Source organism: Zootoca vivipara, chromosome 2 (genome assembly GCF_963506605.1).
Source record: "Zootoca vivipara chromosome 2, rZooViv1.1, whole genome shotgun sequence".
Taxonomy (NCBI): Eukaryota; Metazoa; Chordata; class Lepidosauria; order Squamata; family Lacertidae; genus Zootoca; species Zootoca vivipara.
In genome coordinates, this window is record NC_083277.1 from 83,869,958 (window position 1) to 83,882,186 (window position 12,229).

At 44.6% G+C, this 12,229-nt stretch overlaps 1 protein-coding gene across 1 annotated transcript in view; it reads left to right on the top strand.

The window, feature by feature from the left end:
- The first annotated feature begins 4,053 nt into the window (after positions 1–4,053).
- Positions 4,054–12,229, top strand: part of STXBP2 (syntaxin binding protein 2) — a 36,596-nt gene continuing 28,420 nt past the window's right edge. Inside the window, exon 1 of the mRNA XM_035104793.2 lies at positions 4,054–4,240. Within this exon, the coding sequence (XP_034960684.1) occupies positions 4,204–4,240 (37 nt within the window). The 5' untranslated portion in view covers positions 4,054–4,203. The remainder of the gene's footprint in view (positions 4,241–12,229) is intronic.

Below are 12,229 nucleotides of genomic sequence, written 5' to 3' on the forward strand. Positions count from 1 at the left end.
ATATAATGATATTTTTTGCAACTCTTAGGAGCAGGATGTTTATACTAAGGTCTAGTGACTTTCTATGTGGTCCATTGTAATGCGCTCTACTTACGGCTGCTTGGAAGATGGTCCAGAGGCTGCACTAATGTATAATGTGTCTACTAAGTTGGTAAGTGAGGCAGCCTGGTGGAATCATGTCTCACCAGTCCTGAAATCACTGGATTGGCTGCCAGTGAGCTAACAAACCCAATTCAAGATGTTCCCAGTAGCATATAAAGCTCTAAATGGCTCGAGACCCAAATACCTAAAATTGTGCCTTCTGAACATCAACCACCTCAGACCCTATGATCTGCAGGTGGGGCTTGTTGGTGCTGTCCAGTTGGCACTGACTCGTGACCCATAACAGGGCCTTTGCAATCAATGGTTGTTCCCCTTTTGTGGAATGCCATCTGCCTCCATCATTCTTTCAGGAGTTTGTTCTTTCAAAAGTTCACATTTGGTGTCCGTAGAATCCTGTTCCTTGCAACCCCTCAGATCATTAGGCAAAATAATGTTCTGTATCTATAATGCTTTTAACTGAAACAACTTTTAGAATATTTTAGCTATTTTAGAATACTTTTTTTAAAAATGTGGATGTGTGTGCCACCTTGGGCTGTTTGGGGAGTAAAGGCAAGATATAAATTTAACAAATAAATAAATGTAAGCTGTAAAAGGCACTCCATGCTGTTGAGGATACCTTTGTTTTGACAATGATGGATCAACAGCACCCCCTAGCTACAAAAGCACAGGATGCTGGAGCCCTCCAACCTTCTTCCCAAAGCCGAGTGGGCTTTAGGAAGGTGGTGGGCGGGTTCTTGGACCCCCGTCAGAACATTGTGCCTCCCTAAGCTGGGCAGAAGTTTCCTGGACTTTGGGAAGGGGGCACCAGGCTTTAGTACTTTAATTTACCAGGAACATCTAGGGGACTAGACTCCACTGACCGCACACTGATAGCCAGAGATGATGGCAACTGGAGTCCAACAACATATGCAGCATGTTGTCTACCCCTTCTATAGGGGGAGTTCAACTCAATATACCCGAGTAAGAATTATGGTGTAAGGAGACCCAGTCAGCCACCATTCTTAGTTCATGTTCATCTATTTTCAGCTGGCAAAATGGAGGCATGTGATGGGTCATGGCGACACTTGAAATATTCCCTGCAGCAGTTCACCCTCTTTTCAACCAGAATGCATTTCCACCCCCTCTTGTATAACACAGTTGCAACACTTGGGAAAATGTCTTTTTTACTGCAAGTCACCCTTCAAACAAGGCAGCTTTGAAAATCAGCTTTGTGGTTTGGTCCAGGAACAGTGACAAAAATACTTTTGCCTTGCAAGACGGAACTGAAAGGGACAAAAAGAAAAAGAGTGAAATTGCCGTGAATGGCCTCCGCCTCCACAGCTTGAGGAAATTGTGACCTGGTAGGACTGAAGAGAGTGATTTGGCCAGGGCTGGATTTAGATGAAGAGGCCCTAGGCTACTCCACTTGTGAGGCCCCTCCCCTCCCCACCCCACACCCCACCCTCAAAACTAGAAGAAAATGGAAGAGTGTTATAAACAAGGATGAATGCCAAGGATGAAAGCCAGGGATGACGACGGGTATTTAAAATTCACAATTTCTCCTCTAAAGGACATAAGATATTATTAAATATACAAGTCTACCATGCTATGCTTCTCCTCTTTAAGAGGCCAGGTCGTCCTCTTATATACCTGCTAGGATTGACAAGGTATCTGACCCTCACCTGAATCTCATAGCTGTCCTGTAGCTGCCTCTGATTAGTTATCATTTAACTCTTGGGGCAATAATTAGCATCACACCTCATATGCATGGAAGTTGCCAAACCAATTAACCAACTAGAAGGATTACTGTTAATAGCACCAGTTTTCCTATAACTTGATATTGCTGCATAGTTTTGATGAACTGCAAAACCATTTTTAGTTTGCTCTCTGTTGTCACCCTGGAACTTTTCTTGATTAGTGTCACTTTGTTTTGTACGATTTCTTGCAAATGAAGGAAAACAACTTTTCTGCTTGTATATGTTGATAATATAATTTTGGTTACTGAGGACAAACAAGATTGTACAAAAACAAGATTGGGCGCAAGCCTGGCCAGGACATAGACGTCCTCACTGTGACAAAGGTGACCTGTGTGCTTGCTTGCTTGCTTGCTTGCTTGGTATGAGCTTTCGTGTACATGCACACTTCTTCAGATATCTGAAGAAGTGTGCATGCACACGGAAGCTCATACCAATGAAAACTTAGTTGGTCTCTAAGGTGCTACTGGAAGGAATTTTTTTATTTTGTTTTGACTACGGCAGACCAACACGTCTACCTACCTGTAACTTTCCATTAAGGGTTTCCCTTGAAGTTTGGAAGGTTTCCAGAACAATTGGTCTTTAATCATATATGTTGCCAAAAACACAAGTGGCACTCAATGCACATAATGCAGTTGCATATTCATCTGGTCTCCTGGTAAGTGAACCCTCAAAGAGAATATGTACTGTTCAGCAATCACATTTATAGGGGAATTAAAGTGCTCATCCCAAAGTACTTCATACAGATATGCATCCTGAGCCACAGCAGTAAGGGAGGATAGATTAATATAGACCTTCTGGCCTTCTGAGCCCAAGCAGTGAAGTAAAGTCAAGTCTTCAGTTTAGCATTTATCTGAATGGTAAGGAGATAACAGTAATTACAAAAGTGGGCCTTGCACTGTTTTCAGGAAAGTGGAGGTTCCCTAGGGTGGGAAGGAAGAAAAGTGGTGAAAGTATGTGATTCTTGTTGGTGGAGTGGCAGGAGAAACTGCAGCAAAATCAAGGAAATGCAAAGGCTCAAGAACTGAAATACGGAAGCAGCAGCTGCTACTGCTGCTGCAAAGAGCAGGAGATCCCTCTTGAGGCCTTGCACTGTCATAAACTGGGAGCAGTTGCAGAAAATGACTGAAGGGCTTAGACGTTTAAGCAGTAAATGCAGGTGGGAAGCTTAATAATAATTTTATTATTTATACCCCGCCCATCTGGCTGGGTTTCCCCAGCCACTCTGGGCGGCTCTTAGCAGAACACTAAAAACAGAATAAAACTTCAAACATTAAAAACTTCCCTAAACAGGGCTGCCTTCAGATGTCTGAAGCTTGTTTCCTTTGGCTTTTTAAAAGTCCTAATCCCCCCCATCTACCTCTTTAAGTAGGAAAAAGATATTCAAAAGATTCTTATGGAGATATTAATAACAAGTCACAAATCATTCAAGTCACAATCTCAGCATATATATTTTCTCTGCCCCCTTCCTCTCCCTCCTCCTATTTTTCCCAAATACTAAGGCCTCCCAAGGACAAATTGATTAAACACAGACATATAGCTAGCAGTAGAAAACAGTCCTTATTGTATATTCCAGCCTGGGGCTGCCACCTTCAGTTTTACAAAATATGGTTTTTACTTCTCTCAGCCTCAAGGTTCCGCCAAACCTTGCTGATACATCCCTCTTGCTTCTCAATAGTTTCATTTTGGTACCAATCCTGTCAGCTGTGTTTACTTTGATAGGGAGTGATCTGGGCCAATAATGTCAAAATAAAACGTGCCTTTGCTTCATTTCAGAACCCGTGAAACCACCAGATGCACTGATTCTTTTTCACCATGCTTTTCCTGACCCATAACGAGGGGGGCAGAACCTCCCCTCCGTTCTGCTTGGCTATGCCCATGACGGGGCTTACCCGGACCCCCAATATTGACTCCCCTGGACACGTGTCCGCCGCGAGCTGGAAGGTGCACCCCGCCCTGTCACGCGTCCTGCCTGGCGCCGCCCCGCAGGCCGCTGCGCGAAGTGCATCTTTCTGTGGAGCAATCCTGTTCCGGCATCGGGTTTGTAGCCCGATCCCGTGCACGGAATTGGGCGGCACTTCACCACTTCACCTGCAAGGGGCCGGCCGTCCTGTCATAGCAGGAAAACAAAGACAGGCAACCTTACCCCCACCCTACCCCACCCCCAGGACAGGGCTGGCCGTCTGAACCAGGCGCGCTCGGGCAGCCCCTCCGTGCGGAAGCGGGGCAGCCCGCCCTGCACTCCCGAGGTGTGCCTCCCGCGGGCCGGCTCACAAAAGGGGCGAGTCCCGAGGTCGGCTCCGCCCGCCTGCAGACGCGGAAGTGGCAGCCTCTGGGGCAGTAGGAGCCGAAGAGGGACGCGGGAGTCATGGCGCCGGCGGGACTGAAGGCGATAGTGGGCGAGAGTGAGTGGGGACTGGCGGCGGGAGGAGGGCGCTCGCCCGACACGGAGCACGGCACGCGTGCCTCACACCCTGTGTGTATCCAGATATATTTGCGTGCGCGCGCGTGTGTGAGAAAGCGCGCAGTTCTTGGCTTTCGCGGGGTGGGTGGGGAGGATGAAAGGGTGTCGTTTCCTCCCTGTCACACAGCCTTTCACGCGATGGCGGAGAGCGACGCTGCCCCCTCAAGAAGGAGGACGCAGCTGGCCCCCCTCTTTCCCTCATTCCCCTCTCCCGCCAATATTTCATATTGTGTCTTCCGGGGGAGGGTCCCACGCGAGACCTCTGCGCTTTGGGGCGTAGTCACAGGTGCCTTGGTGATAGCAGCACTCCCGGGCGAGGGCAGGGTGCCGACTCTCTTCTTCTAGAACGTGAGAATTGGGCTTTAAAACTCCGGTTGGTGTTTTCTAGGCAGTGCCGTCTGAAGTATTCGTATTCTTCCCTGTGCACCATCAGTGCACTAAAGCATGAGACTCATTAATCTCAGGGGGTCAAGGATTCGAGCCCCACATTGGCCCCAAAGAATCCTGCATTGCAGGGGGTTGGACTAGATGGCCCTGGGAGATCCCTCCAAGCTCTATGATTCTATCCATGTATTCTGAATTAAGTGATCAGGCATTGTTAATGTAATCTTCTAACTGTGGTCAATGAACCCTCCTCCTTATCTTTTAAAGAGTTTCAGCACTAAACTGTTCTTAGGCTGCACCTCCGCTGCCCTTAGTACACAAGTTAAACATTATGTCTTATCATTAAAAGCATTTCTTTCTTTCTGGTCTTTAGTGCCTATTCTGAATATGTAATCGTGCTCCATCTTGATGATGATGATGATCTTTTAAGTATCTGAAAACTGCCAAAATGTGTCCTCTCTGCTCAGTTTATCTTTTTTCCTGTACAGTACTAAATATACTTGAGTTCTTTTGCCCTGGCATCCTTTGTTTTGCTTTCTCTTCACAGTTGTTTGCTAAATCTTTCAGAATTTAGCAGCAACCTTCCATCAATTGTAGCAACTTAAGAGTGGCACAGTTTACTCAGTCTGCTTGAAGTTGTAAGTTGATTCTGTTTACATTGAGATCCTTGATGGTATAACAGAAACGGGGATAGGTTGTAAGAACAACAACAACATAGATCTGACCTAAAGTTTCTGTCAACAGTAGGGATTGCCCAGGGTGCTTGTTACTCCTCATCCGTATGATAATTCCTCACAATTAAAAGTAGTCAGGGGTGGTTTTACTCCTTGGTTACAGTCCTACTATGCACAATTAACCTTGAGCTTATTCCTGAGTAAACATCCTAAGAGTGGGCTATAGGTTTCTTGATTTCTTGTTCGGCAGCAGGTTAAGACTAGAGTTATTCAAGGCAGATGATACAGAGCCAGTTAGCTTGTACCTCGGGTTACAGACGCTTCAGGTTACAGACTCCACTAACCCAGAAATAGTACCTTAGGTTAAGAACTTAGCAGTGGGAGGCCCCATTACCCAAAGTGGTACCTCAGGTTAAGAACAGTTTCAGGTTAAGAACGACCTCCATAACAAATTAAGTTCTTAACCCAAGGTACCGCTGTAATGCTAATTTTATGTAAATGTGCTGAAATAAGGTAAACTATTGCCTCTATGAATCAACTGTTGTGTGAGAGAAGATGGAAGATTGCTCTAATAACTCTTGTACTTTCCTTTGATGCTTGTTACACAAAGTGGCTGCATTTTATGGATGTTACCTCTGGGTGCTAATCTCTACCTGCTTGCAGTGGCGAGGGGCAAAGGTGTGGAGAGGGTTGGAAAAGTGATAGGGCGAATCAGTTCCTGCATTGGTCAGTGAGACTTCTGAGTTCTTGACATTCTGCACTTCTGATGGCTTGTATTGTTGTTTTTAAAGGAGTGTATGCAGGTGTTCGAAATACTTGTTTATAAGCTCTGAAAACACAGGAGGTTCAGTGGGAGGAATGAGGAGAGTAATAGCAGAGACAAATTATTTGAATTCTAGACCCATCCCATCCCATCCCATTCTGCCCACTGCAGTGGGAAGGAAACAGGATCAAACCAAATAAATGAATCCAAAGATAATGGTGTGGAACCAAAATATTACTGTTTTATTTTTTCCAGTAATTTATATACTGCTTGTTAAGCATTGTCCAATGAGTTTAGATATAGGTAGGTAGCCGTGTTGGTCTGCCATAGTCGAAACAAAATACAGTATAAAAATTCCTTCCAGTAGCAGAGATCAACTAAGCTCATACCAATAACAAACTTGGTTGGTCTCTAAGGTGCTACTGGAAGGAATTTTTTTATATTGTCCAACAAGGTTTTCTTAGTGGGGCACAGCAAGAGAGAGAATCAGGTAGACTTCAATTGTAGTGCTGCAAGCAACTAAATGCATAAAACTAATGACTTTATGCAAGAAAGCTTGTGCCTGCAAGCACCCCAAGATGGTGTTTAATTAAAGCATTGTATTAGTAATTGGCTAATCTTGAAACTGTTGCATACTCTGCCAATACTTACAGGTGCTTTGACTGTCATCACTGGTTTGTTCCATGCATGATGCAGCAAACGAGTGTTGCTTCATATAAATGTGATAGGCAGGCCCGGCTCTAGGTGTAGTCCCGGTGGCGTGGGGCGCCGGGCCGGCAGGGGGGGGGTGCTGCGAGGGCGCCGGAACGATCTTCGCGCCTCAGCGCCAGGGCGCCCGACCTGCTTGAGACGGCCCTGGTGATAGGGAAAATATAATCTGTGGGATGTTACTACTGTTTTAGAAGTCCTGCCCTTCAAATTCTGACAGCTTCCCCCGCTATGTAGCAACTAGGCCACTGAATTCCTAATGGATGAATGAAGGCTGACTGAATTAAAACCCTCCCTTAAGGAAACATCAGGAGATTTCCTAACTCTCCTACAAGTAGTAGTATTAAGCACTCGTAATTAGAAGTGTGTTTTACAAAATCCTATTGTGTTAGTGATAGTGCCATGAAAAATACATAACTGTTGTTGCTATTAACAACTAGGGACCTGAGGTTAATAAAGAGAATTTTGCTGGAAGCTACACAATGAGTCCTTGGGAGAGGCGGGACTTTAAATGAACCTTCCCAGAGCATATTCCAGTGCTTCAAGTGCAATGTGAGCAAGGCATGTATTCAGGCCTGGCTCTAGGTGTAGTCCCAGTGGTGCGGGGTGCCACGGCACCGGGCCGGCAGGCGGGGTGCTGCGTGGCGAAGCCGTGCGGAAGCCATGCTGCGCGCTGTGATGGCGGGTGCGCCGGAGCGATCTCAGCGCCAGGGCGCCCGACCTGCTTGAGACGGCCCTGCATGTATTTAGGTTTGTTTTCATGCCTACTGGACATGTGAACAGACCTAATACATACATTCTACGGAGAGAGAAGATGATGGAGGTGGTTTATGAGCATTATGAGACTCTGACCTTTTCTTCCTGTTTGAATTTACTGGCAAAGGTTTCATTCTGACACTTACCAAATCTACTAAAGTCTAGTAACTCTGATAAATACCAGAATCACAGTGCTCTGCACCCTTGACATAAAAAACTGCCGAGAGCCAAACCTTGTGGGTTCTGTGACCTTTGTGTGTTCTACTGTTACGGTCTGAAAGGCCATTCTGTGCATCTAGAGCAGGCATCCCCAAACTGCGGCGCTCCAAATGTTTTGGCCTAAAACTCCCATGATCCCTAGCTAACAGGACAAGTGGTCGGGGAAGATGGGAATTGTAGTCCAAAACATCTGGAGGGCCGAAGTTTGGGGATGCCTGGTCTAGAGCAGTGATTCCAAAACTTTTTGGGGCCACTGCCTCCTTGATTCCATAAACTGATTCCCAGTGCCCCCTACCCTACCATATTAAAAGCATTATTCGGAATAGCAGTTTGCACACAACACACTAAGGAAGATAATAACACAATAAAATTCAAAAAGTAACAATTAATTGAATATTTATTAAAAATCCAGTTTAAGCTATTTAGTTTAATTCAGTAGAATCCATGAATTTGCTTTTCAAAGTATGATAGTCATTTAACAAGAGTCTTAAGAGGTACCACATATAGTAACTACTGCACTGTTCAGTAACTCATCAATGCAATGGATGGGCTTGATGAAGTGATACCAGTTTCCAAATGTCTAGTTTAAAGTCACTTAACAGGAGCCTTAAATCACTGTGCTTAGTAATCTGGAGTTGATTCCTTTGCTTGGTGACAAGTTGGATGGCCACACTAAAACCATGTTCCACCAAATATGATGTTGCAAATGCAACAGTGAGTTTCTTAACTACTGTCCATAGTGCAGAATAGCGATCTGAAATTTCCTTCTGTAACCAAAACTCTTTGTACAATTTCTTAAACTTTGACTTCAAGTCAGAGTCATTTTGTAGCTTGGTTAGTTCTTTCTCCACTACCCCAACTTCCTCAGTATCTGAAAATGGATTTATCACCCAAATCACTCAAACATATATGCAGTATATCCAGGTGGTAAAATAACCTTGCAGATCATAATTTCTTATCCCACCTTTCTCTTCTAGCTCAGACATATTTGGAAATTGGTGTCGCTCGAGCTAACAAGAAATATTGACTTCCCATTTGTATCTGTTTCTCTTTGCCTTGCAAATAACAACTCTTGAGCCAAACGTTCATCTTTTATAAAGCACACATATGCAAGAAGCAATGATTCATTGCCTGGCAGAATTGTCTCATCCACAGTAATGTGAATTCTGTTGTCCTCAGTAAGCTGCACAATGTCTCTTCAACATTCTCAGCCATTTCATCTGTGCGTCTTTGCACTGAATTGTTGCTGAGAAGAATAATCTTAATTATATGGCGTGGTGACTTATGCAAAACAGTACTTAGAACCTCACCAACTACTGGTAGGAGGAGTTCTTCACCAGCAGTATTTGGCTTTCCAGACTAGGCAATCAACAATGAAACAATCAACAATACAATGTGAGGAAGGTGTTTTGCTCTAGTCCGTAATCCCACTGCCCCTCAAGGTATGGCGCCACACACTTTGGGGACCATCAGTCCAAAATGTGCTCTTCATGTGATTGGAAGCCCTGGGGCAATCCATTTCAGTTTGTTTAATCTGCTGCAGCATTCTAGAAATTAAGCAGATTGTCACGGTATGAGGTTCTTAGAAGCAGTTCACTGTCTCCAGATTTATGGACAGTGTTAGAATCTCAGCTATATAAGCTAATCACCAAATGACACCTTAAACATAGGTTGCGGTCACCAAACCAGAATGTCTAGGTGCTTTTTCCCCCAATGGGATTAATTTTTTTTTGTATTCATATTATTTCTCTACCACTTTATATTTTAAAGGAAAAAAAATCTCAAAGTGGTTTAAAACACATTAAAACATCAAATAAAAAAATCCAGAATAAAACAAATTAAAGCTTCAAGGAAAATATTTCAGATCCTTCTCTAAGTGACATTTTGCTTTCCCCATATTTATTTACTGGTACCTTCTTAATTTATATAGCTGCCCCATAGCAGGTACCAGGGCCGTCTCAAGCAGGTCGGGCGCCCTGGCGCTGAGGCGTGGAGATCAATCCGGTGCCCCCACCCTCGCAGCGCGCAGCATGGCTTCCGCGCGGCTTTGACGCGCAGCACCCCCCCTGCCGGGCCGGCGCCCTGCACCACCGGGACTCCACCTAGAGCCGGGCCTGGCAGGTACTCAAGGGAGCCAGTGTGGTGTAGCGGTTCAAGTGTCTGGATAGAACTTGAGAGATCAGAGTTCAGAGTCCCACTCAATCATGAAGCTCACCAATGAAGTTGGGCCAGTCACTGCCACTCACAGGGTCATTGCAAGGATTAACTGAGAAGGGGAGTGAACCATGTACTCCTTGGGGGGGAAAGGTGGGATATAAATGCAATAAATAAGCTCTTCTGCTAACCTGTTTAGGAAACCTGGAGAGGCCAACCAGTTGGAGATGTCAGTCACCAACCTGGCATCCAGAAATCTCTACAAGGTCATGATTGGACCCATGCCAGTCGCAAAACATGCCTGGTGCCTGGCTAATTTCTAACACTGTTCAGGAAATGAGGCAGTAGGCTTGAGTTGGAAGTCTTCGTCTTCTTTGGCAATCACTCGTAGCCAAGTAAGATTGTCTTCCATAAACATGGAGTTGGAAGTACAGTGATGTACACAGGCCTCTTCTTCAATCCTCAATCTTTATGTTGACTCCAATCATAGTAAACCTGTTCGTATTGTTGACTCCAGCCATAGTAAACCTGTTCATATTAAAGCCTCTGTGGCATTTTTGTGCCCTTCTCATTGTGTTGCAGTCTACTTGAAAGGGACATTGAGGTCACCTGTGTGTGTTTTCTCCCCTTTGCTTGCCCAGAGCACCTCCACTCTAGCTGAACTCTGCCTGAGTGTTCTGTTCAAATCCTTCAGAAGCAGGGCAGTATAAAGGGAGCTCCAAGAAGAATTGAGCAGGAAAAATGGTTCAGGTCCTGGTGACCACAGCAGGAAAGGGTCTGACTCACTTAAGAGGCTTTTATTTTAATTTGTGATGCAGCCTTTTAATAGATTCAAATAGGTCACCTAATGTACTAATGGCTTCAGCCCTATTTCTAGCTATTTCTCGCTGTGATTCTTAGTAATGTGGTTTGCTTTGTTCCCACTTCACCATTTTATTTATCTGTCCCCCTTTAAAGAAAATTGGTTAAAATAGCATATACACACACATATACATATGGGAATGGGGTGGATAGACCCCCCCCACTTATGCATTTCCCCATGCTGCTCCTCATCTCTGCTCCTGCCCAATCTGATTCCTACTCCACCCCCATGTTACCGCTACTCCCAAGTAGCTGGGACTAGTAGTGGCATAAAGTCATGCCTGCAGTCTCCCTAGAGTTGCATGCATCTCACTTAACAAGCCACTGTATTAGCTGCATGCTGAACACTGTTGCTGGCACCTGCAGGCAGTTCTTGTCTACAGGCAGCCAGCTAAGTTACTATTTTCAAACCTCATTTAAATAATAGTAACCACTGCAGAAGGATCATTAGCTAAAAAGCAGTATTAGTGTTGGTGTGACTTGTCTGAACAGGGAATGGGAACCTGTGAACTTCCCAACTTCCATTCGTCTCTGCATGTATGGCCAATGGTCACAAATTATGGCAGTTATAGTCCAGCAATATTCAGTTCCCCATCTCTGAGGTAGAAAAACAAATAGCAGTAGCTAGTTGATTCCATTAGCATTTGTTAAATAACGATGGTCTTTGACTCTCGTGCTGCTGTAGTAGCAATTAACAGGGTAACTTGATTCTTCAGCTATGGTTGTTTTAGTTCTTGAAGTTCCAGTAATGTATGAAGATTGTTGTTAGGGTAATACCTCGTTATCTAGTTTTGGATTTGTGTTGTCGAGCTGTTGTTTGATTCCAGACCACAAAAGGGAAGGGTGGAACATGAACGCCAACATTTTCCAAGTTTTCCACCCAAGCCTAGGGTTTGCTTGGAATTTGTTGGTTTACCCTCCATTGTGATGGAAGATTAGGGGTTGTTATTTGCATTTATTCTTTCCAGATTCATCTAACATATAGACTTGTTCAGAGAAGAGTGGCTGTGAATTTAAAAAATTGAATTTGTGACCAAAAGCTCTGGAAAGTACGGTTGCGTACATACCTTTCCCTTGACTTTTAATGGTATTACATGAGCGAAAATGGAGATGTACTGGACAATCTCACATACTGGCTTCAACATAGATGCACACTAGGCAACCATGGACAGCTTGGGTTATGAAGCAGGCTTGTTTCAACAAATTGGCACCAGAGAAGGGAATGCATGAGATCCCAAGGAAGGTTGGAGGTCTCTAAACAGAAGTGGTGGAATGAATTACTTTGAGAAGGGAGACTGGGGGAAGTAATCCTCATCTCTTAGCTGGGAGTTGAAGCATTGAATGGCTTACTTCTACTTGGGGACTGTTGCTGGAACTGAAACCAGGCATCTAAAATTCCAGAGGAACAAAA